The following is a 26,055-nucleotide window of genomic DNA, read 5'->3' on the forward strand; positions in this document are numbered from 1 at the left end:
GCAAACCTAAGGATTCTATTTGCAAAAGTGTAAATGAAGAATTTACAAACATAGAAAATAAAGAAAATAAAACTCATTTTAAAATACTTCAGAATTAACCTGACAAAACTATAGCCATTATGTTACAAAAAAGGTGTTTATTTTCTTTTCTCCTCAAAGGAATCTGTTTCTCTTCAGCCCTCAGAAGTATTTCCTATAATGATGAAACCAATGGATTTCTATGGAAACTAGACATGTTTCTACAGTACATATGCATGACAAAGATATACTTTTCTAGATTATAAACCAATTTTAATTAAATTTTATGCAGAAACACAATTTCTCCATCAAATAACTATTCCTATAATTAATGTATTCTGTATTATTCTCTGACGACAGTATCATCAAGAATATACAGTTTTGGTAAATCACTTCATTACATTGTACAGCAGTATCATATAGATGGGGTAAAAAGAAGAAAGTGTATTATACTGTAGTAAATTTTGAAAAAAAGCCTAGCAGAAAAAGATACACATCTGCTACCTTTCAAGGCTTGTGTGTACCCATCTACCAGACATGTATATAAAACAAGATTAGTGCTGCTGTTTCATTATTCTACGAATGTGTCTTTATGATGAAATTCTGAGACTTATTTCACAACAGCATTGCAAATTCCAGGCCTAATCATCTCCTCTGATGACAGACTCTGTAAGCGTAGTGAATAATATTGCTTAATTTTGGCAGCAAATATGGTGTTCTTGCTTGGGTATACCTTTCAAGTCAGAACTGATCTGCAATGAGCAATACCACAACCAGGGGAAAAACAAAACAAAACAAAAACATTTTGGTTTGGGGCCATGTTACAACTCCCACTGCAATTTTTTTCACTTGTCTCCAGGCTTGGATGCTAATACCTGGGTCGTATTCAGCCTGCGATCAAATCCCTTCAGCTAACTACAAGTTCAGGTACAAATAAAAACAGAGATGTTGGCATTGAACCCACGTCCACTATAGGTTAAACCCAAATCTGTGATTTCACCTCAAATATTGAAATTCAGATTCTGATCAGGACACCAAAAGATATTTCAGTCTAGTCTAAAATATGTGCTGTTCAAAACATCACAGGAAAGAACCCGATTGATTTTATGAGTCTCACTGGAAGCCCTTGAATAGAAAGTCCACTAGGTCCTTGTGGTCCTGGAGGTCCTTGCGGTCCAGGAACACCAATTTCACCTCGAGGTCCATCTGGTCCCTAAAGTAGCACAGGACATAAGTTAAACTGTTATCATATGGACAAAGGCAGCTTCTGTTTGAAGAATTAAATACCAGTAGACTCAAAAACATCTGAAATATGAGTTAACATTTGATTGAGCAGTTAGGGTTCAATTTAAAACTGACTGGTTCCTTTATAAATACAAAAAAATGAAGACTTATGCTGTGAAAGCAGCATTCTGAATTTTGTATCTTTTATCAAGGAACAAACAGGACAAGCAATTGTTATAAAAAGAGACACCAAGCACCAATGGCATTTCACTATGCTTTTTCCTCAGCGACATGAGCGACAATCTGGAATTCATTGCAAGGTTTATGTGCAGCAGAGATAAACCAAGAACCTGTGCATCTGTCAACTGTAAAGTGATGTACAAAGTACCTTTGGACCTGGATCACCACGATGACCTTTGGCACCTCTGACACCTGGACCACCCTGTGAATCACAAGCACAGGACTTGTTGAAAACCAAAACTCTCAAATAAACAAAAATGAAATCCAGAGAAGCCCAAACATTTTTTTCATGTTCCTGAATCAGTGTTCAGGAATCAGTGAATATCCTGTCCATATCCTTCCACTGGAGTAATTAAACTGAGAACATACTTAAGTGTGGCCATACACAGGAACAGATTTAAACACAGATGTGCCTACTTTCTAGCGCCAAGAATGCATCCACGTAAGCATCACATTAACACTGAAAGATACAATAGGGATGCAAATGTATACATGTGGTCACGAGGGTTCCCTTCCAGTTGCTGAAACCTCCTGCACATCCGTCTGTTGTCACCAAAATCACCACATTTTTAAAGGCTGAGTTTCCAAGAAGGCCAATGGCACCTTGGCTTGTATCAGAAATAGTGTGGCCAGTAGGAGTAGGGAAGTGATCGTGCCCCTGTACTCAGCACGGCTGAGGCCGCACCTCAAATACTGTGTTCAGTTTTGGGCCCCTCACTACAAGAAGGACGTTGAGGTGCTGGAGCATGTCCAGAGAAGGGCAACGAGGCTGGTGAGGGGTCTGGAGAACAAGTCTTACGAGGAGCGGCTGAGGGAACTGGGGTTGTTTAGCCTGGAGAAAAGGAGGCTGAGGGGAGACCTCATTGCTCTCTCCCACTACCTGAAAGGAGGTTGTAGTGAGGTGGGTGTTGGTCTCTTCTCCCAGGTAACAAGGGATAGGATGAGAGGAAATGGCCTCAAGTTGCGCCAGGGGAGGTTTAGATTGGATATTGGGAAAAGTTTTTTCACTGAAAGGGTTGTCAAGCATTGGAACAGGCTGCCCAGGGAAGTGGTCGAGTCACCATCCCTGGAGGTATTTAAAAGGTATGTAGATGTGGTGCTTAGGGACATGGTTTAGTGGTGGACTTGGCAGTGCTAGGTTAACGGTTGGACTTGATGGTCTTAAAGGTCTTTTCCCATCTAAACGATTCTATGATTCTGATGACTCAGGAATATTTTTCAGCAAGGACAACTCCAGGATCTACTACTCTTAGGTAAAATACTCTTTTGCCCATTTTTCTCTTTTTTGTTTTCTTCAACGGTGCCTACATCTGCTAATCACTTATTAACCAACTGTTGCCTTTTTTATTAGTATTGTCTGAGACACTGGAGTTGCATATATCTATGAACGGCTGCCATGAACATGTTTTGCATACACATGATGCATGTGCTTTGTCCTCTAGGACAGCATAAATAAAGATTTTTTTTTTTTTTTTTCACTTTTTCCAGATCAATTTCCCTCTTCCCCCACCTGAGTATATTGCTTAATCTCTTGGGATATGAGCTTTACAGGGATTCTGCCCTTCTTTGTACTCAAAAAAGACCTTATATAACTAGGCACCATAACTGAATAGTGTTCTTTAGAGGCCACAACAAGTACTTATAAAAATAACAGCAGTTACATTAAAGACATAAAAATAGAAAATATGCTTATCAGATTAAATGCATATGTAGTATCTATAAGACTTTAAATAGGAATGCCAAAAAGAGAAATGTTTGGAAGTACCAGAGTATTCTTGCTCTTCAATGAAGGTATCATGATACAGTCTTCCTATGCGTGATCACAAAGCAGTTTTTCTACTCCTTGTCCCAGCTCCTTCAGTCTTCTCGCTTCCATCCCACAGCTCTATGGCCACGACCCATTCCGTCATGGTCAGCTCTGACCCTAAAATCTCATTCCACGCTCTCCACAGAACCATGTTCCAGTTGCCAGTTCCCAAATTCCAGGTCCTCACATTTCTGCTTTCCAGCCCAGTAGTTCCCTCTGCCCTTTGCCTGCCTCTCTCAGATTAAAAATTTCTATGCAAATACCCAGCAAAATAACTGCACGTTTTTAACATAAACAAAATCACACAGTTTTCTCCCATTTTGTTCTCAGAAACAGATTACATTTTTACTGAATAAGAACACATACTTAAAAATAGCCTGATGCTGAGCCATTAAATCATATGCTCTAAGATTCACACTGAATTTGGTACACTTATCCATGTTTTGAACCCAGTAACCTTTGCTTGGTAAAAGCACAAGTTCCAGAAAAGCACTGATTAAAGCTGAAAACAACACAAGAGCCTCCCTCATTTTTCTCATAAACTTGTTTTGGTGGTTATTCCCCAGCACTACTAAGCTTGTGTGACTAATTTCAAATTTTTCATTTCTTTGGCTTCTACTTCTAGCCAAGAATTCCTGTTATGCCTTTTTCTCTTATTTTAAATAACTTCTTAATAGCCAGTGCCTTCTCCCAGAAACAGTTCTTAATCAACTGTTACCAAGTCACCTCCTTATTTCTTTTTAATAGTTTAAACCTATGAAGCACTGAAAGCTTTTCTTTGCAATTAAACTTCTCCAGTCCTCCAATACTTTTTGTCTCCTTTTTCACCCTCTCCAGTTCTGCAGCACTTCTTTCAAATGCAGGCATCAGGTTTGTGTGATATCTTACTTCTACTTTGCATGGAGAACTTCAGACAGCATGACCAAATTCTGGCAAAGATGAAGCCATAAAAACAGTATCCCATAATGAAAACTGGCAGATAATCGTAACTCTAAAAGATACTTTGTCTTACCCAAAATGACGCGCTTCCTAAAAGAGCGTAAAAAATATTTCCAGAGTTACTATCCCAAACAAATGGAAGCCTTTTATTTGGAGTCTTTTTAGTCTAATGTCTGAAACTGGCTACATGGTAGAATCCTGATCCCTTAAACAGAAAAATCCTTGGCTTAAAAAAAAGTCACATGACATTTTAACAACTTGGAGCAGTATTGACCAGACATAGCACATGTGACTTTCTGACTTTTGGTTGGCGCAGAGATGAACACTGACTTTATTCTTTTGCTCTGCTTTTTCTTAGGCCTCTTACTTTTTTCCAAAGCTATGCCATCTAACTGTCTGGCAAAAAAATATCACTTAAGAGGCTGAGTTCCAGAATCACATACTCGCCTGCCTAGGCAGTGATTTTTCTGCTTGATTTTAAGCCTCCTCTTGCATGGCACTATGCTACTCAAAACACTGTTAATCCTAAATGTAATAAATAGAAGTACATTATTTTACTGCTGAGTTAAGCTTTAGCAATTCCTGATCTGCATATGTTTTGAACTATAGTGACACACATCCTTCCAGCCAAGTAATTTTTAAACATTTTTCATTTTACAGTGAAATGTGGTCAAACTACTCAATTTCATTTGCATTTTTGTGTGAATTATCCCATTGTCTTTTTCACAGAACACAAATTGGACACCTATATACAGAAATTAAAATCTTAATCCATATTTGATTTATAACCTACATCAAATAGGAGAATGGAATAATTTTTCCTTGTTCAAGGTACACCCCTTCAGTGAATTTTCTCCTGAGTTCCTTTTCAAGGTTTTGTACCAGAGCTTGAAGAACAGTTCTTGCAGAAAGACTAACCTCTGAGTTGTTAGTAGGATGTCTGCTAGGATCTACTACATGAATATCTTATGTGCCAGTTAACTTTGTTGTTGAACATGTAGCTCATGTAATTTATGTACTTTAACCTTTTCAGAAACTCATTTTCCTTCGCATTCTTCACTTCGGCTCTTTCTCTTCGAAACATGCTCTTGGAGCATCTGGGACACAGTATGAGCAGAGAGCCCTCACAAGAGGGCCTCATCTCAAGCTAACTTAGCAAGCAGCCCTAAGATGCCAGAGTTATCAGTCTAGTTGTAAAAGAAAAAACACACAACTGTTCTACAAACATCCCAGTCAGGATTCTCATTAAGCTAAACCGATAATAGACCATTGCAAATAGAGCCTACAATTTTTCTAAATCAGCCTTGGGATATGAGACTGAGTTATCTAAATTCAGTGACCTATATATCCATTGTCTGGTCTGATTGATTGTCTGAGTTCTTCCACAAGCCAGTAAAGAGAAAGGAGATTTATTCCATCTTTCTAAGATACTACGCTGAGATGGAAGGAGAGTTAAATAATTGTCTTCTAGAAGAGACTATCTAGTTCCACTGGTTATGCAAGGAACTTAGATATACACTCACTTAACATTTACACAGTAAACACTTAGATGAGTGCTATCAAAGTAACACCACAAAGTATAGCTAAAAGTTGTGACAGTGTGTATTTCATCATTCACTGGCAAACTAGAAAAAGTTTCAATGCAGCTTTCACCAAAGCCAGTTCATTTCATCCTCTCTTCCCTTCACCTCTTTTGGGTACCTCTCTGCCTCTAGGAGCTCTCAGAATAAACAGCACTTTCAGTTCTGCTTTTCAATAAATACTGTACTTAGGTAGTGCTTTTAAGACATAAAAGTCTTCTTTCATCATTTGTCACACAAGTGGCATTGTCATACCCCATATCTTCAATTCATAAGAATACTGTAAACTGAGCATTTCAGAAAGCTAACCTCCAAGCTACATTTAATACGTATGTGCTAGATTAGACAGATAGCAGGTGATTAAAAATTTGAAAATAAATGGCACTAACTATGACATATCTACTAATCTACAGACAGGTAACAGGGTTCAAGCTCTAAAGATTACCCTAACTGCTTCAGGTCTTGATTAAACCATTAAAAATTTGACTGACTTATTGGATGAGAAGGTTTTTTACAACATATTACTTGGCATCTTTTCTATAAATTGAATGTAATTTTATCTCTTTGCCAACACTTAAAACCCCAATTTAACCTTATTAGTGATACAATGGCAGTATATCCACATGTCTTGAAATAAAGGTGGCCAGCGGACTATTTGGTACAGTTGACTACAAACCCGAATAAAACCTTACCGGTGGTCCAGGAGGTCCAAGGGGACCCTTATTAGCTTCTGAACAGGAACAAGCGTGAGGAAGGGCAGGGCAGTTTTCCTCATCTCTCTAAGGAAAGATCAAGATAGGAAGAGAATGATGTCCAAAACTTCGATTCAGAAGTTAAGAATTTTATGAATCTACTGTGTGGATGCCTCAAAAGCACCTACTTGATTTAAGGAACATACATCTCATTGACTTTCAATAGGACAAGTAATCCAAGCAGACTTGGGCTTTTTTGAAAACTCTTAACCATCCATTTCCATTAAAACGTTTGTCTCGATAAAGGGGAAAGTAAAAGGTAAGTTCTACAGTTATGGAAAGAGGTTTCTTACCAAGCCAGGAAGCTCACAGCATTTGTCTCGATTGGCCCATGAGGTAGCACAAACAATGTCAAACATCTGTAACTGCAACTGTTTCGAAACAAGGATGATGTACAAAATGACTGTTAGTTGCAAGATCAGTGCAAAACGGAGCCACCAACAAGAAAAGCTACCTTGTTTCAAGCACTCAGATGAGACAGAGGACAGGCTATCCACTTCGAGCAGCTAGCCACAAATACACGAACTTGAACAGTAAAAGGCTTGTGTTCTAACCAGCTTGTCCGGACTACCAGACATTACATGGATTGAGCAAGCTGTTCAAGGTTAAATGCTGCAGGCATTTGTAGGATTATCCACACCTCCTTGATTAAATTCCTGATTTTGCCCAACGGTGCTTCCTGATGCTTTTTTCTGGCAAAGGAGGCATCAAGAGTCAGACGAAAGAGAGCTCAGCTTCTCAAAACAGTAATATCTCTTAAGCCACTGGTCTGGTGCTCAGATTTTATCTGGGACAAGGTCTCCTGTAGCCTATTACTTACACTGGAACTGAGCCACAAATAATATTTATCATTTTCTCCAGTTTTATTTTACTTTAGAATATGCCTTCTCTTATCCACATTATCCCCAGGCAACGAAAGTTTAAGGATGGTGAAAAGCTTGCTCAATACATGACAACATTGGGCAGAAAAGAAAATTCCCACCATAGGTCTGGGAACATGATTTGGACAAGAATTTAATCTACAAGAACACACACATTTGGTAAAAATAATGGCTCCTAGATACTCAGAAACAATATACTAAATAGGACTCAATGGTAAAACCAATTGTCTCCTTTACAGCCTTGAACTGAACGAAGGGGTCTAGAGAGATGAAGCCTTCTTCTGTTACTATTTCTATTCTTTTTCCATGCCTTATTTATGTGTATACTGAATAGAGAGGGGAATGGAACAGAACATCGCATTAAATTAACCCCACATGTTAAAAAATTTGAGGAACTGCTAGAGATAGAACTCTCTCTGGTTTTGCTCCCATTATTATTTTCAGTGACATTATTTTAACACTAGAACAGAGGAGTGAATTTAAAGATTTTATTAAAACTGCATTGCTTCTAAAGCTGTTAGAATGAACTACCTATGTGCACCTTCAGCTTTGCCTCATTTTTTTCTTATATAAGTCAATTATTATATTTTAAACAAAGGAATACTTTCATATACATAGAAAGTCTTCTTACCTGCCAGCAGATTAGCTGGTTTGTAGATATGCTGTACTACAGATGCAGACACACGTGAGCTGGCTCTATGCTAAACACCTTAGAGAGCTGAAGTGCAGCATGAAGGCAGCTTTTGGACCCTTGGTTTGGTTCCACAAAGGTCTATCCTGAGTCCAACAAGTCTGTGTCCCTGGCTACGTCAAATGCAAGCTGGCTCCAGGTGGAGCCACTTAGATGCCTCTTCGCTACACTCCCAAAGCTACTAATTCTGGGAGGACTCATGAGCTTGAGCACAGTAGCATGTGAACATGCATGAACATACTGCTCTGGGACTCAAAATGACCCTGGGCATTTGCATGATACTACACTTAAGCAAATAAGACACCCCAGAAAAGGAGTGCAGAAACACCTGAGGTGGTTGTGCAGAAAGCAGCTTAGGTTCGTAAGTAAGTAGTATTGCCATTTTTTCCATAACCCAGCCATCCCAAGCTATTCTGTTATCCTGAGCAATGGAAGGTTGGCAGTATTGGCTAAATTTATGCAGTCCTACATAGGTGTGTATATATATTCATTTTCTCTGGATTAGACAATCTAGAGATCCATAGTGATAAAGCATATGGGTGTAAAATAAAGAGCAAATAGATATTTCCTGAATTGCTGTATTCACCATCCAAATGTTGAATGACTCAGTATTCTCATTTTAAAATTGTATGTGGGTTGCTCTGATTCAAGCTAAATAACTAAACAAAGCTTTCTTTGCTACTGTTAAACATTTATTCATAATTCTCTGCATTGGTAGCGATTTTGCTTTCTAAATATCCAGTCCTGCAAACAGAACCAGTAAGACAGAAAAGTCTGCCCATCCTCATCTGATCAGGCTTCAGTTCTGCAAAGATTTCTCAAGAGCAGACCACATCACACATTACTTTTTTTAACAGTACATATACACGGAGGTAAACAAGTTAAATTTAAAAGAAAAGGAAACATCAATAAAGAGAAGGTTTGTGAATTGTAAATAAACAATGTTTTAAAGCTGGACTTTTCATTAAATCCCGTTGAAGGAATAAAGAACATTACTTGCTGCATGTCACGGTCAGGTTTCATTGCCCTAGCTGGCTGGAGCGCCTAATCCAGAGACGCCTCACTATTAAGGGATGTTAAAAGGGCTAGGTACCTTTAGCCTAATCCCCTTTTTGTCCTGTCTATCTCTATTTTTGCCTGTTTATTGAACTGTTGCACACCATATGCATAGATGGGAAAAAAACTCTGATACAATTATATTCATTCAAAATTGAAATCTTTTGCAAAATTCAGGTGATTGTACTGGATTCATTTATTAAAAAAATACACTAAAAACATTTGGACAATGTTAAACTGTTCCATGTGAATACAGTCAGAACAAAACATCCACAATTTTAGTCCAAAATAACTGCTTGCCTGTTTTTATTTTATGTAATAAGCATCTCTAAAACTAAGATTAAAGCATTTCATGAAAATACAGCTGATGAAAAAAGAACTTTTCAGAACTATCAAACCCCAATTTTCATATCAATTCAAAACAATTTTCAAAATGTTTTTAAAAAAAGGAATTTTTGTTGTATGCATGCCTTCACGAATCTCTTAAAACTGTGAAGATACTGGAATGGACTAAATCCCAGAATTCTATTTCCAACAGTGGCACAAGTGATATCTCATGAAGCATAAGGGTGTAAGTCATACTTCTACCTTACAGTCTACTAGCTTCCAATGACTTTCAGATCAGGGATTTCCTGCCCCAGATTTGTTAACAACATATTTCCCTTTCATTCATTTGTCCAGGCTTCCCTACAATCTATATAAATATTTAGCACCCACAAAATTCTATGGCAAGCAGCTGCACTGATCTACTACCTGTTGTGAGAAGAACCTCTGTCCTGCCTCCTACTAGCTTCCTTTGATGTCCTCTAATTTTTGGAGTAGAGGAAACCAACTCAATCATGCCTTAAATATGACTAATCACACAAGTTCTACTCAATATGAATGAAATGTGCAGAATGGAGACTTTAAAGAATGATATTTCGGTGCTTTCTTGACCTGCTTGTAATTTGGTATATGTGGTAATACTTAAAGGCCACTAAACAGTACCATGGAGTAAAGAATTTTCATCTTCAGCTACACGTTTGTAGGCTTACGTCAGTTTTACAGTTCATTTGAACAAAACTGAATTTTTCAGTGAGTGGGCAGTCTGACTTATAGATTCCTGGGTTCTAACAAGAGACACCAATTCTTTCCACTTCTTTACAAAGCCTTCTCTAATTCCAAGATTTCCTAAGTTTGCCTTTTTCTGTTTCTATTGAAATGTAACTACAAAGGTTTCTCTGTGTAATTGTCTTTACAGTCTTCATGCAATTATTACCCATAAGTTTGAGGCCTAAAGGCTCTTTTTTGTACACAGAGATATATTCTGAGGGCTTATTTTTTACTAAACAAGAATATTTCCATATAGTAGCAAGTAAATACATTTCTGAAACCTCATTCCTATTCAAATCAAGCCTTGAGTTCAAGGTTCACATTTTCTAACCTCATTCTAAGGTCAAGAAAGTTCAAAAAATTTAGCAAACAGTACTGCACAGCAAAGAAGCCTTCTTAAGATCGTCAGATTGTCGATTCTTCTTCAACAACTAAATCTACCTGAAAAACCCAAACAAACCTGCTTAATGACATCTGAAGCAAAACGGAAAGACTCCCATAGGTTGCTGTGCAAACAGAATGATCAGTTACTGCTTCTAGGAGAACAATTTCAGAGGAATGAAAGAGTACTTAATCTTGGGGAAGATCTTTCACATTTAAAATATTTTCTACTATAAAAGAACTAGATATACTAGGACAGGAGCTTTTGGGGGCTGCCTGTGTCAAACCAGTTCAATTATTTAATGAACAGACAGTGAGCTTAGGGTAAACATAGAGTAAGAGTGAATAAGAGACATGGGGAATAATTATCACTCAAAACAAAGTTTAAATGATTCCAGACAAAGGAGTTATACATTGTATTACTCTGTGTAATGAAGTTTGGAACACAAGTCATATCTGAATGTATCAACTGTGTTCACATACGTGTTTGAGAATAACATTTGAACAATGATGATCTAGTGATTTTGTTTATTAAAATAATCAAAAATAGATTTCGCCCAAGTTGACTATTGCAGGCTTTTGCAGAATTTCTGAAATGCTTGAACTTTACTGTTTCAAATATGAGTTCACTCTGCTTCAACTTAAAACTAACTGCAAAGATTCCAAACACTTGTGGTTTAAAGAATTGTTCTTGTTCTACTCACTGGCGCAGAGTTGTCTCTTGGTCCTCTGGATCTGACCATTCTCCCCAGCACTTCTATGCCATCAGAACTAATATTCCCTGCTGCATTAATGGTCTTCTCGCTCACCTGCTTGCAGTCAATAATTATTTTGGCCGTAGTCTTGCTGATAACGACATGCAACTAAGCAAAAGAAAAGATGCTTTAACGTATGAAGGAGTACATAGGATATATACATTTCCTGGGAAAAGGAAGGCATTTTTTGAAATGAGCTCCTAACTCCATGTTTGCTAATGAAACTCAGAGAATAATCCATAGCAAATAATCTAAGATGACCTCTAGAGGTGCATTCCAACCTGAATTATTCTATGATTCTAATCTGTTTAATGAATTTAGCTTATTTTTCTGCTTATGGAACATCTGCATACAAATTGGCACCTTACATAATTTATTCAGTAAGAAAATAATTTATCCCTGACAAAAGATCCATACAATGTTCATATACCACCCAGATCCCAAAGAACTCTTGATTTATGTGGTCAGTAATAATTCCTGGGCCTTGTATGATCCTGCTATATAGCACTGGATTTCACCAATACACCCTTTATAGCCACTTGCAAAAGCCAAAACTAAGCAGTAAAATTTAGCCTGTAAATTATATGTTAACTACACAGCAAAACCTTTCATAGTGAAGTTTTTACACTGAAAAAAACATCAAAAGCAGTACAGAAAAGCAGAGCACAGCAACAAAGTTACTTCTGCCTTGACTCACACTCTGTTATCCATTGCTGATACAGCAAAGACATTCCCAACAGAGAGGACAATCCTAGCTACAATTGTCCTGTCATGAGCAAACTCTAAGTTAAGCAAAGGAAAGAACAATTTTTTTGGGGGGAGACCCGATGAAGAGCTGGTAGAAACGCAATATCTGCTCTATACCAGTACACTGTGTGGAGTTCAGAGCCCAAGGTGTAGGAAAGAACGCCAGAAAGAAGTCCTGTAGCTGCTTTGCTATGGGCTCAGCTGGAACTAAATAACTGAAAAGCTGGCATGAATTTGGTCTCCTGTGCCTTTCAAACACACGTATAGCAAGGATCATAATTCAAAATGCAGAAAAATACTTAAGAGGAGAATTTGCTAAAGCCTTACATATTCCTCCAAAGCACAACTTAAAAGAGTCAGAATTAGATCCCAGCTCTGACCTACCTTCCCTTTCTTGCTCCATTGATTAAAAAGGAAGGACAGAAAAGTTAAGCTCTGTAAATACTATCCCTCAATCCACAGTATCCTTTTTTTGTTCAGGAAAGATACAAACATCAGGAATAAAAGCAAATAACAAAAGCACCTTCCACAACAAATATGTGCTACAATCCTAGCACTACTTCATCTGCTTTCGGAAAGAATGTTACAAGTTCTCTAACAGCCAAGAAAAGTTCGACATGGCATAGCCCTTAAAATATGTTTAAAAATAACTCTGGTCAAAAGAAGGATAATTTTTTTTTGCTGGACTTTTTCTTTTCATTTTGAATGACATTTCCAATCCAAACCTTAAAAGGAAAAGCCAATGTATTTCTAAATTACTTTTCAAGGCAAGTATTTTTAATCAACTCTAAAATACAGGCACAAAGCATGAGACGAAAATTGATCACATCAGCTTCATCACAAAAACTATGATTTGTTTAATGTTAAATCAATATTGCAAAGAGACTTACGACAGTTTGGTAGATTATTCTGAATAAGCAAAATACATTTCTCTTGGCAGCAGTTGACCACATGAAAGAAAATTTCAAAACATGAAAAACTCCCAAACCTTTATTCAGAGTGCTTTTTTTTTTCCTATTACCGTTACTAACCTTATGAAAACTCCCATAAAATATCTTCCTTATTTCAGGACCTTCAAAAGTCACAGTTTGAAAATCTCCTTTGTAGTCATAGTTAAAGAAAGTCAGAGTTTTACCACCATCTGTGTGAGAATAAAAATAAGGGCTCTGTGTTAGAGGAAGAAAGGGCCTGATACATTATTTGAAAGGGTCCATTTTGTGTTTAACAAAGACAACCAAAGATGTCAGATCAAGTGTTAGTAAAACACATTCTTAAGTGATATACTGACCTGGAAGTAACAAGTTATCTCAGAGAAATATTCTTTCCTGGTGTGACAGGAAGGATGGGCCAATAGTTGGGAGTGTACCTCACCCATGTCTATCTGATCCTACTCTCCCACTAGTTCTCTGTGGGACTTGGACAAGAAAAGGAGGCACGGGTCCTCAAGCTAGCTAAATGCCTAATTCCCACCTATTTCAAGGTGACATATCTAAAAAATTCTAGGAGAAATAGAAAGATAAGTACTAATATATCTTTTTAAAAATTGGCAGCTATAAAGAACAGCTTTCATAGCATCTATGTCCTTTCAACAGTAAATATGGAAACCTTCTAAAATATAATCCCTGTTTTACAGTTGTGGAAGTCAAATCAAGTAGAAATGAAGAGTCATCAAGAGTTCATGTCTCTAGCTCTAAGCCTACTATCCACTAGACTGCATTGCCTCTACACATACTGTACTGACAGTACCACTGTCATATATCAAGATAGATTCTATTAGAACCAGATTCAGACCAGTTGAAATTTTAAAAGCAAATGAGTAGCTCCCTTACATCAATTTACATCTAGTATAGCTCTTTGGATTTCAGTATCATTGCTCCCAGTTTAGAGCAGTGTACTCAAAATTTGACTCTAACTCCAAATCAAACTCAGTTAAATTAAATCTAAAAAATATCCATTAGAGACTATCACCTTCCAGATTCAGGTAGTTGTTCTGGCAGCAGATTAAAACATTGGCAATAATAAATATAGACACAGAATGAATCATTCCTACAGTTAAAGAAAAAGTCACTGGTAAAATACAAAATACATACTGTCTAAAATAACTCCAACCAGTGGTTCGTATTCTTCATTTAAAATCTCCCAAAGAGCAAATGGCTCCTGAGGTGTGTCGGGGAGTATACGAAAGAGAAACGTAATGGTGTAATCAGAAGGGAGACCTTCAGGATGCAAATACCTGTAAGAGAAATAATGTCTTTTAAATGGAAATGAACATTAAATCTGGTGATTTACTCACCAGATGTTCACTTAACACGCTTTCTATTACTCTGTATATTTCTTTGGAAATCAAGACTGAGAAGCAATATGAATAAGTGGTTGCAAAATCTACTCAACTCGATAACTATCAAAAGAATACTTATGAAGAAAGGAGAAGTTATCTTTTCCCTTTAAATTTACAAAATTGCCCTTTTTTTTTTTTAATTTGAAGATCAAATCGGAGGTCAGTTTGAAGTAAAGCTGAAATTAATTATATTAAAAGCTTTTAAAAAAACAGTAGCCACTCACAAGACCTTTGCTATTGTCTGGTTTAACAGACAATGAAAATAGAAGCTGCTTGGAAGACCAATCTCAATAGGCATGTCCTTTGTCATTAAACCATCACTAATGGATTAAAATCAGGAGTGACAGAGACTGTTACAGGAAGCTTTATAAATTATAGGGAATGTAGTTTATACATTTCAAAGCCAATATATAAGAACGTGAAGTCAAAACAGATCACACATACAGAAATACAATCTGTTCTCCTAGAATTTTTGCAGAAGAGAGAGGAATTTTATGATATAAAAGAAGTATGTTATTTTATGCCATTTCCTAAAATTTGCTATTTAGTACTTTCAATTTAATTCAACCTTTCATTGTCAAATCCCAAAGTGGGACATTTGGACAAGTGTCTGAAATGACTGACTGTATTTTGAAAAAGTTAATTAGTCTGATTCCTTAAAATCATAGTAAAGGGGTCTGAAAGAAGCCTGAAGAGGTTATTTAATCAATTTCTTTTCCCCAGATATGATCCATTCCTTCTAAAATGTTTCTGGCACATATAAGATGTATAGATATGAATCATGCTGGAAAAGAATTTAAATGTGATATATAATCAACATATTCTGCACAGTGACTGTAGATGATCAAACATGACGTTACACTGCACATTTCCCATAGAGAAAAGAGAGAGGGAACTCAACAGGTATAAGAACAAAGCCTTACAGTACGCCCATTGTACAAAGCAGAAGTGAAAGAAAATTCAATAAGCAGGGTGGGGGAAACACAAGGTTTGGGGATACAGAGCTCAAAAAGGAGAATAACATTAATGACATTCAGTGCACAGATGAGATGACAAAAACAAGTGATACTATTCAGACATACCTGTAGATCATCAAGAGAAAGGTATTCTCTGAACCATGAAAGGGAGTGAAAGCCTAATGAAGCAGTAAGGTTGGGCTGGGGTGGCAGCTAGAGAAGAGCATATAAATGCAGCAGATCCAATTTGAAAGAAGCAGAAAGGGAAAAAGAAGTGAGAAATGCTATTCCCTGGAAATCCCAGTCCAACTAGACCCAGGAGAAAACTAAACATGGAGAATGTGAAACAGCTCCAAGAAGTATAGCTCCAACTGGGACACAACAGGATAATCACACAAAAAGACTAAGATGACATCTAATATAAACCTTAAAAGTAATTTCCGACTGTTCTTCTTTCTTATTTATCTCAGCTAAAGAATACTTTTTGTTACGTCTTCCCATGTTTAATCCAGCAGGGTCACTGCTTTTCTCTGGAGCCACTTAAAAAAAGCGGGGGACTGGACTGAGAGGAACCAAACACAACATACACACTGCTCATAGAAGAAATGGAGAGTTTCCATCACTTCCTCTCTGAGGAACGACTATAAAGTTCGATGGGAGGTTTCTTCATCACCTCCTCCATATCTCTCCCAGGACACAGTCCTCATGACTGAACTATGTCCTGCCTCCCAGGAAGGTACTAGATGGTGCTCACACAGACTCATTTCAGCATAAGCAGATAATCTTCCTTTGTAATCAATGAATGGACACAGACTGATGCAGAAAGGGACTGAGGACACACCTAAAGCAGGTTCGCACTCTGACTCAGACTTCAAAGACATTCTGCACTCTATGAGACTTCAACCTGCTTTCCAGAGGCACCTTTCACAAAGTACTACATAGTGGAATCTGCCCAGACATACGCCTGTACAAAACTGCTTGGTGCTAAACTGGCATAAGCCTGAAACTGGCTCATCTGGGAAACCCAAAATAGCCAGTTAGCTTACCTACTTCTACCTGCAACTGCTATTTTTGAATGAAACTGATTGAGGACTCAGGACACCAAACACTCTTCTTATTCATTAGTATAATGTAGATATACACTAGCGTCTGCTCTTCTGATGTGAAAATACTGGTCCCTGAAATGAATAATTGCCTGCACTGGACAATTATCTTCATGTGTTTTATGAATATTTATATGTTAATACATACTTGGTAGGCTGGGATACCAGGGCATCCTTGTGCAGTCTGTAACACGGGTAAACATTAAATGTACCAGGTTCCATTGAAACCCCTTCCACAGCTGAAAACTCTTTTTCAACCAAACCAAACATTTCCATCATTTTAAATCCTGGAAGGCATCAAAATATACATTCTATTAGTTGAAATTAATACCACATTAGAGGAAAAAAAAAGACAAAGCCAGTTGCATCAAAGAGTTTCATATCACTATCTGTTTAACAGCTGTTGGCATAAAGGGGAATTTATTGCCTGATATTGTGAAAATCAGGTAATGAAACTGATTCCATAAATCAGGAACAAAAATGAACACAAAAATATTGTACCTGCAAAATTGTTGCCATCTTTAACTACCAATGGGCAGGCTGGAAAAGAAGAAAAGATATATTTAAGGATACAAGAAATGTCCCACTGGGTCAGAACAATGATCCATTCAGCCCAGTACTCTATCCCCAACAGCAGCAAAAGGAGATGCTGTTTAGGAAGGGCATGCAAGTCTGGCCACTTTCTATTCCATATAGTTGATGCTCCTCAGGATCCACAAGGGTTGTAGCAAAGACGTTAAAGGGTACATCCCTGTGTGTTCCATATAATATCCTTTTATGGATCTGTTGTCCATGAATTTGTCTAATCCTTCTATGAACCTGCCTCCACAACCTCTTGTGGCAACAAATTCAGTCTGCTGCATAAAAATGTATGTCTTATACTGGGTTTTAACCAAGTGCTCCCTAGTTCTCTATTTGTGAGCTCCAGCCTAACTCCAGCTCAAGATCCATTGCTTTAGCTGGCATTCTCTGTACCTTTTCAAACTCCACAATAGCTTTCACGAGCAACAGAGACCAGAATTGCACGCAGTCCTTAAGATGTGTGAACCCATCTTAAATAGCTGTAAATCTGTTTTATATTTTTCTTCTAACAGGGAAGAAAGCACACTAATCTCTTCCAGGAAAGGTGCCCTAGGAAATCAATAAGCCTAGATGCAGGATGTCAAATATAGCACCCCAGGATACTCTCATTCGGAGATCACTTTTAGAAGGCAAGCACAAGTGATCAATAAATGCCACTGTTGAGTATTCCTAACGTTCAAAGTTCTCTCTACCATTTAAAGTAGAGTTTATGGTCAAAACCAAAGAATTGATAGGACACAAGCAACATATTTGTGTTCACCAGCTCTGACAACTCACAGTCCCATGATAATTCACAGTCCTATGCACAAGGACTCCTTACAATCACAAATTATTAACATCAGCTATACACTGCCTACTTCCTGGCTTATATGTAAGGAAACATATTGAGGGCACACACCTAAAAGCATGTATATTATTCACCTCTAACCATTAGGTGTTGTTCCAGAATGTCTTTCCCTTCATTTTCATAAAAAGTCTGAAGTGTGGCATTTTCACAGATTTCAGAGTTTGGGCGTGTTTTATGCTTTTCCTTAGGCTACAACTCTTCTACTTTCTCTGATAACACAAACATTCATGATTAGCTCTCCATTAATAAATTAACCATGCGATTTGAGTAATAATGAATGTAGCTAACTCTACTCTTACAGATGGTTAAAGTAGCCTAGAAAATGAATTATAATTAACTTTTTATGACTAAATTCTGAACCATTAACAATGTTTGAAATCTGAAATAACTTCTTGACAACCAGTGGATGTATTCTGGATTTATAGCAAACAACCGTTAATTATTTTTGAAGTCACACCACCTTCATTTCCTTAATCTTTTACGGAAGTAATATCAGAGTTATAATATCTGCAGTAAATTATGTCAAAAAGATCAAGAATACCTCTTAATAGAAAAAGAATAGTTACAAACCCCCCAGTATTTAGCACTTATTATATTAGAAGCAAGTATAAGTCAAAACGGCTAACTTGCTGATGCAGTTTCACAAACAAAAGTGATAAGCTCATCTTCAATCTTTGTAAAGGCATCAAAGTCATCCACAAAGAAGACATGTCTTTCACTGGGTTTGCTGCCAATATTAACTAACTCGGAATAGTCAGCATCAGCTATTCCAATAGCAAAAAAGCTGAAACCTGTAAAACATAAAAGAACACTCTTGTGAGTCATTCATTTAGAGAGTGGAAATACAATATGAACACAACTGTATTTGCACTGGCTCCTTTCCTGATTAAATAGCATGGTGGAAATTTTATTATTATCCTATAACACAAGAAAATTCATGCATGTAATCTAAAAGAAAGGTAATACATTGTCTGTGAGATATTTTTTTTGGCTATTTATGCTTAATCAGTTAATAAAAGTTAATGCTTAAGTGTTTTCTTGAAGACATATAAGACTACTCAGTAGTTCAAAGTTTTAGCATATGTTCAAATGCTTTTCTAATTTAATGCTATACTGTAATACACACAAAAATATCCGTGTATCAAGTATATCATAAATACAAAGCACAGAAATTAATTTCCTGTAGGTCTTTTACAGATTTTGTTCTGTGCCATATATTAATCGGAGTTTTCAAGGCACTGCTGCCTCATGAGTGAACACTGAAATAAATGCATTCTCATTTCATCAGCAACTTAACTGCACTGGTTGAATCTGTTCTATATATTTTACATGAATATATTTCAAAATTTGAGCCTGACTTCAAAGATTTAAATGAAATGGAAATTGTATGTTATATGTTTGAGGAGCAGCAAACTAGCCAAAAGGTTTTCAACATTTTCCTTTCCATAAATGATAAAGAAAAAAACCTGTCTACATCAGGCTGAATATTGTTAATGGACATACTGTTCCTGCATGGCTCAGTCCCAAATTTACTCCAGTCAAGCAATATTGTCTTTAAGTTTGAATGAGGCCCAGGGGCATTCATCACCTTCTGCAGAGCTTTTAGCATAACAACACTTTGACTTAATATATTACAACAATATCTTCATGTCTCATCCAAGATCAGCACCTCTTCATGCCAGTCTCTATCATAGTTGCAAGTCAGTACCTGCTCCAACCTATCTGCAGCCTAAACATACAGCATGCACAAAAGGAAATGGGAGAGAGGAAGTCATTTGTCCAAGGTGACACATCCCAGTCAGCAACTGAACCCCCATCATATGCCGTCTCCTCTTGAGGTCGTTGCCAGTCTAGTAGTTAATAAGGCAACTGCAAGACTGACCTGACAGTTGAACATTTTTTGTTCAGCTTAGACATAGACTCCAATTTCTTCACAAATACGGAGTTTTCTTGATTGCTACTTAAAACAAGTTATGTGTGCTCTACTATTTTGTGATATGACTTTATTTATGAAGGCACTGCACTCAGCATCTAGCAATAATACAAGCAGGCAGCCAAGCTCAACGATTGCATTGGGTTTCAGGAATCAGTAATATACACTGATAACTTCATAGCTGCCAAAGTCTAAAGGTAAATAAAAAAGCACAAACGTAATTTCTTCTTAGATCACCTCACATTAAAAGGATGATAGCCGCTTTCTTCCATCCTTTAGTTTTGTTCCATGTGGCACACTGTGCCCTTTGTGTTTTGATACAAATCTCAGTATCAGACATTCCTACAACAACTAACCCAGTTCTTATACTTAATCTCACAACACTGCGTGGCTGCTTAAAGCTCTACTTCATAGATGACAGTCCAGATTCTCAGGATCATGTCCCCTAAATTCTTCGCCATGGGAGCAATTCCATTGACTACTAGATGATTTTAGCACTGCCGCCAAAATGAAAAATAGCAGCATTAATGAAAAAAAAAAAAAAATCCAGAATCATCCATATACTAGTGATATTCTGAGTTTCTCAGCAATTGCTGTCTGTTTCCTTTAAACTTGGAAATCTTCCTGGAGCAAAAGTTACCCTTATCTCATGCCCACACTTATGTAGTTATAATTAATGAGAAAAAGGAAAATGTGAATAGTTCTTAAAACTACACATTTTACCATCTAGTTGCATTTCTCTGGAGACTTTGTTCACATCGTCCTGTGATCGCCCATCAGTAATGACAACCAAAACCTTCGGAATGCCCCTTCTCATGCCTGCCTCTCCAGTAAACAAGACTTCTCTTGCATGTTTAATGGCTTTGCCTGAAACAGAAAAAGTTGACAACAAACTTTCACTGTGACACAAATCCGATTTCTACTGGCTTCTCATATCATATGTTAGACATCAATAAAAAGAGAAATCTGTTGATTCTTTAGTAGTCTTATGCACTTAAATTAGTGCATTCTGTAGGTATTAAAATAGAGATTTAGAAAAGTTTAATTTTGACCCTAACCTTCGAAAATTTGATGGCTTCAGCCATCCGTTTTTCAATCCAGAAGATGGAGATCAAGAACATGACGTGTGGGAAAGGGTATTCTGTGCAGCTTAGAGATAACAAAATTTTCCCTTACTGGATTGTAGGGCACAGTCTAGGTAACAACTGAAAGTGTCATTGTAGCATTGTCTTGAGTAAATGGGAAACGTGTTATTTTGATACTGCTGAGATTGGATGCAATGCAACAGCTGCAAGAAATTTCTGTGCAGTCTGAGAATAATAAAACATATGGTTTCCAACTAAAACAGATTTTAACCCTTTCAGCACTCATCTTTAATTTCTTCACATCAGAGGGCTATCTTAAGGGATTAATTAAAATGTAACTATATTCAGTCAACAGACATCTTCCCCCAGCCCAGCCTTAACATACCACTGAGGCTTAACTGTCCTGGCTTGTAACCAAACAGACCCTCCACTCTGTCTACTGTTTTCTACATGCTCTGCAAGCTCCCTCCCACTTTTCCACTTGCCAAGCCGATTTCATATTACTCCCCATTCCACCTTCCACAATCCCCAAAGTCATTCACTTCTGCCTAGCTGCCTCTTTCCGTTCCTCCCTGATCCTTGACATCACTGTTGGTCAGAGGGATGAATACCCAGAAGTAGGGTGTGAGGGGTGTAAACTGCAGATTACGAAGACTTTCTAACTTCAAAGCCCAACCTTTCACCTCCAGTGTGGAGATACTATGTTCTCACTGTTTTTGCACTGATATCTTAAACCACTTAGCAAATGGGAAAGAAATACTGCACAGAGAGTAGCAGGGAGAAAATCTGCATCATAATCATGACCTTTCTCACCTGTTTTTGTATTTCCTCCTTTGTAGGCTATTTGCTGAATAGCTTCAAGAAGAGTCTCTTTTGTTTTATATGCATTCAATTTAAATTCTGTCCTGGGATCATCACTGAACTGAATTATTGCCACCTGTGCACACAGAAGATGTGTTCATTACTAAAGCACCACGCAGTGTATAAGGAAAAAGTAAGTGAACCAGCGCGTTTAAAACAAGGATTTATCTTGTAACTTTACTTTATCCTTAAATTGAAGCCAGAATTTTTTTCTCTTTAAGAAGCTTTCACTAAATAAAGTTTAATTTTACTCTCTGCAGCCTTGGCAACCACCTAACACTTTCTGGTTTCATTTTGGAGCAAATAGGATGAGAAAAGTAATACCCACTTTGGCAAAAGCACTCCCAATCGAGCCCAAAAGCAAAATCCTAGTTACAGCTGCTCACACATGTGCAGTTACTCATATACAGAACTGCAGGGACTTTATTCAGTCTCCACAAATGAATAACTGCACATAAGTAAGTTAGGGAACAATACTGAAGCAAGTAATAGAAAGACGCAAGAACATATTCTGAAATATTGCCTCTCCCAAATATGATGCTACATTAGTCCAGATCTTGTATTTGGATCCATTTACTATACACTAAACCCCTACAACTCACAAAACTTATATTAAACTTCATATTTTATAAGTGGTGTCCCTCGTTTAAAAGGAGCTATTCACATGCTTAAGCTTAAGCTTGTGCCTAAGTTTCTGAAGCACCATGGACTATATTCTGGAAAAATAGCTGTATAGCAAGAAATAGTAAAAATTGAGCATTCTTCAGTATTTGAACAAGTTAAAAATCATTTTTATGATTTTTAATGCTATCCCAAACTGCATATTATACAGGTAACAAATACAAAAAGTATTGTATTTGCCGATAATCTATTCTGGAGCAGATTCAAGCATCTCTCTAAACAAATACATAAATAGGACAATCACTGTAAATACTGTATTTTATTTCAAGCCCTGTAGACTCTGTAAAGCATGTGATTTTAAATAAATGAACTTTTAATTTTCCTTATCAATGCCATTTTTAGCTTCTGTAGAAATAAACACCACAGTGACTACCAATACCAAAAACAGTAACACAACTTAAATCACATTAGAATGATTTAGAGGAGACTGAAATGACACTTAGCCTTCATGCTAGCAAAATTCATATCATGAATTTCACCATATGGTGCGTATAAAAGAAGATATTGAAAAAAAAATGCTGTCCTAAAGCAGTTTATTTTTTCGAAAGAACTGTGACATTATGTCAATTACTTTTTGATTCATTTCACTTCTGGTGCCAGTCTAAAATACCCTGTCAAGTGCATGCACCCTCCGTCTCTCTACATGTAGATTACCTGCGTTCCGTCAGGACCAATCTTATCCAAAGCTCCAACAGTGCTATAGAGAAAGCTAATTATTTTATTGAAATTGTCATCTCCAATACTCCATGACCCATCCACCAGGAACGCTAGGTCAGCTTTGGCTGCTTTGCACACTAAGAAAGAAAAGCAAGTATTTTGGAATTAGGGCAATGCCTCAACTCCTCATGAAATCTCATAAATCACTTAAGAAAATGTAACTGTCATGAAAAGCTCTTGTTTAATGTTAGTTAATAATGCTTTAGCAAACAGACCTGCTGGCATTGACTTCAGTGCAGGTGTAGAACCAGCTGAGCTCTGCAAGGGGCGAATGGTCTGCACTGACAGATCCTATCACAGAATGCACTTCAAGGCCATAACAGTTCTTTAAAATCTGGCTAACCATTTCTATTTAGGTTGTTAAGTAAAGTCACACATGAACTTATACAATCCCGGACTCCTAGCATGACACAGTAAGCAAGATGAGAGAATCTCAACTGTGGAGGTTCCCAGTGGGAAACTAGTCCATCCAAAAAGTTACCGTAAGCTCTGTAGTGCCTAATGCTCACCCCCTTATAACTGCACTATTTAGGAGCAATGCAGGTTTCCCCCATCTCATCTTATTCCAGCATGTTCCTTTGTAAAATGGCCTGCAGAGCTGTACACCTGCCCACACGAGTTGCTCACGCTTTCATGGGAACTGGGAACCTTCAATGCTCTACAGAATCTAAGTCTATTGCTTGGGGTCAGAAACAAACAGTCTCAAAGCAAATTTATTTTTTCAACATATTCCATCTTGAAGAAAAATGTTCATCTAAGTTCAGAGTATGGGACAGGAAGATATGTACCTGTATTTCTAGTTTTCTGCTGATTACTCCTTGGATTAAAAAAAAAAAAAATCTGCTGCTATGCAGTTGTAAAAGACACACACAAGGTATTTTTTTTCTATACTTATGGATTAAATTCTCTATTACTGTACATCAGTTTGGTCCACCAACTTCAAGCTGACAGATTTGACCCTCAGTCTCCAACAAGAATGCTCCCCTCACAGTAATATTTATGAGACTCTCTACAAAACACTACATGTTCAAATGATAAATAGAAGGAAGTCTACACTTAAAGAGAGAAGAGACTGAACACGGCCAATACTTTTCTTACTACCTAAAGTAGATATATTTTTAAAAAACATTCTGTTTTAGAAGTTTAATTATCCTAGGATATCTGCTTCACTTGTAAAATATGTATTGTTTAGGAGTTCTGGAAAAAGAAAATCTAACACATTAACCCTCCTTTCTGCAAATGTCAACAATACAATAATGATGTCAGATTTTTGGCTTATTAAATTTAAGCCAGCTGCTTTAACAGTGTCATCATAGCAAATGCATTTTGAAATCTGATCCCCGCAGGTCTAAAAGAGTGTCAGAAGAAGAAAAACATTGCATCAACACCTTAAAATTATTAGAAACCCACACATGCAGCACTTACCCTCTTTCGCAGGAGGGATTGTAGGTGGTGGAGGTGGTGTTGAAGGTGTTGTTGGCGGTTGAGTTGGAAATGGTACTGGAGAATAAAAGGAAGGAATATTAACAAATGTTTAAAAGCCCAATATATTTTATCTGTATTAAACACAGCATTTGCTACTCTTCTCCACATTTAAAATTCATTATCTCTAATCAACTAGTTATGCAACTGGAGAGAAATGTAGGTGAGCGTGTGCATGTAATGTCCTCCTCTACTGACCACCTGAAAAAGGATAGTACTATTACAGAGCAATTAATGGCTGCACTTCAGTGTGAATGATACAGTGACACAACTGAACTACTACTGGAACTGCCCCTTTTTAGGTTTCCCCAGTGTAGTAAAACATGTGGCAGCCCCATTCTTGACCTAGTATCCATAATTCATTTTGTAAAACGTCAGTGTCCTTTTCTTTTCTGACCACAACTAGTCCTTAGTCACAGAAAGCAGGTCTCTACCGACCCTGGAAGGATGAAGATATTAGTCCTGCAATCCAAAATACAAAGAGAGAGTGCAAAACAAGGCAGTGCGTACACTCAGAGCAGATCACAGCCTGTCCTTATCAAGATTTTCCTGAATTCGGTGGAAAACCTTGTTATGTTTCCAGCTAGAAATGCAGTTCCGACCACAACTCTACAGGACTGTGGCTTTGTTGCATGCAGCAACTTCTACTAAGGTTACTATACAGAGTTTCTGAAAACTGTTTACTCTGTCTCATCCTTCTCCTGAAAACAAGCTTTGGAATGACAACCTCCCAGAAACCTCGCTGAATACATGATCACTGATTGACAGCTTTGCTGAACACAAGAGCTCTATTTCGTGCCTTTCAATACAGTCTTGGCTGAATTCTCAGAGATAACATGCACATGTATTGACTTCCGCAACTGTATCTTAGAAAAAGCTGCCGCTTTCGTTCAAGGGCATTTTTTCCAATTTTTTTCAATGCAATTAGCGTAAGAAGCCACAAGTGACAGAACATCATTCCTTCAAGACTATACTTGTTATTTGCTATAATATATGTTATGTTTACAGACAATGGATAGAGTTAGATATGACAACTTCAGAAAAGGCACCTATCTTTGGGAAAGATTAGTGCAAACAGGATTCATTATGAGCCTCAGGTCCACATCGAAGTTGACTCCCACTGCAACTGATGTGGGTTTTCCCATTGGCTTCAACAAGAGAAAGGGCCAAGACTCTGAAACACCTACAAGAAACTAATGCCCAGGACCTCCATGGCCACAGACAGAACAGGAGCTTCCATTTAGAAAGGGTCACAGCTGCAGTAAGGTGACTTGAAAGGCTGCTCTCTAAGCACCAGAGGTACAGGT

The 26,055-nt window shown here is 37.4% G+C and overlaps 1 protein-coding gene across 1 annotated transcript in view; it reads right to left on the minus strand.

The window, feature by feature from the left end:
- Nucleotides 1-26,055, minus strand: part of COL14A1 (collagen, type XIV, alpha 1) — a 121,986-nt gene that overhangs the window by 26,786 nt on the left and 69,145 nt on the right. The window contains exons 24-37 of the mRNA XM_009321668.1: nt 24,692-24,766; nt 23,204-23,343; nt 21,821-21,944; nt 20,646-20,789; nt 18,616-18,780; nt 17,062-17,100; nt 16,709-16,847; nt 14,254-14,396; nt 13,195-13,304; nt 11,366-11,524; nt 6,854-6,931; nt 6,501-6,587; nt 1,631-1,684; nt 1,136-1,231 (exon numbers count right to left, since the gene is read on the minus strand). Coding sequence (XP_009319943.1) covers nt 1,136-1,231; nt 1,631-1,684; nt 6,501-6,587; nt 6,854-6,931; nt 11,366-11,524; nt 13,195-13,304; nt 14,254-14,396; nt 16,709-16,847; nt 17,062-17,100; nt 18,616-18,780; nt 20,646-20,789; nt 21,821-21,944; nt 23,204-23,343; nt 24,692-24,766 — 1,553 coding nt within the window. The remainder of the gene's footprint in view (nt 1-1,135; nt 1,232-1,630; nt 1,685-6,500; nt 6,588-6,853; nt 6,932-11,365; nt 11,525-13,194; nt 13,305-14,253; nt 14,397-16,708; nt 16,848-17,061; nt 17,101-18,615; nt 18,781-20,645; nt 20,790-21,820; nt 21,945-23,203; nt 23,344-24,691; nt 24,767-26,055) is intronic.

Source organism: Pygoscelis adeliae, unplaced genomic scaffold (genome assembly GCF_000699105.1).
Source record: "Pygoscelis adeliae isolate BGI_AS28 unplaced genomic scaffold, ASM69910v1 Scaffold111, whole genome shotgun sequence".
NCBI classification, from domain to species: domain Eukaryota; kingdom Metazoa; phylum Chordata; class Aves; order Sphenisciformes; family Spheniscidae; genus Pygoscelis; species Pygoscelis adeliae.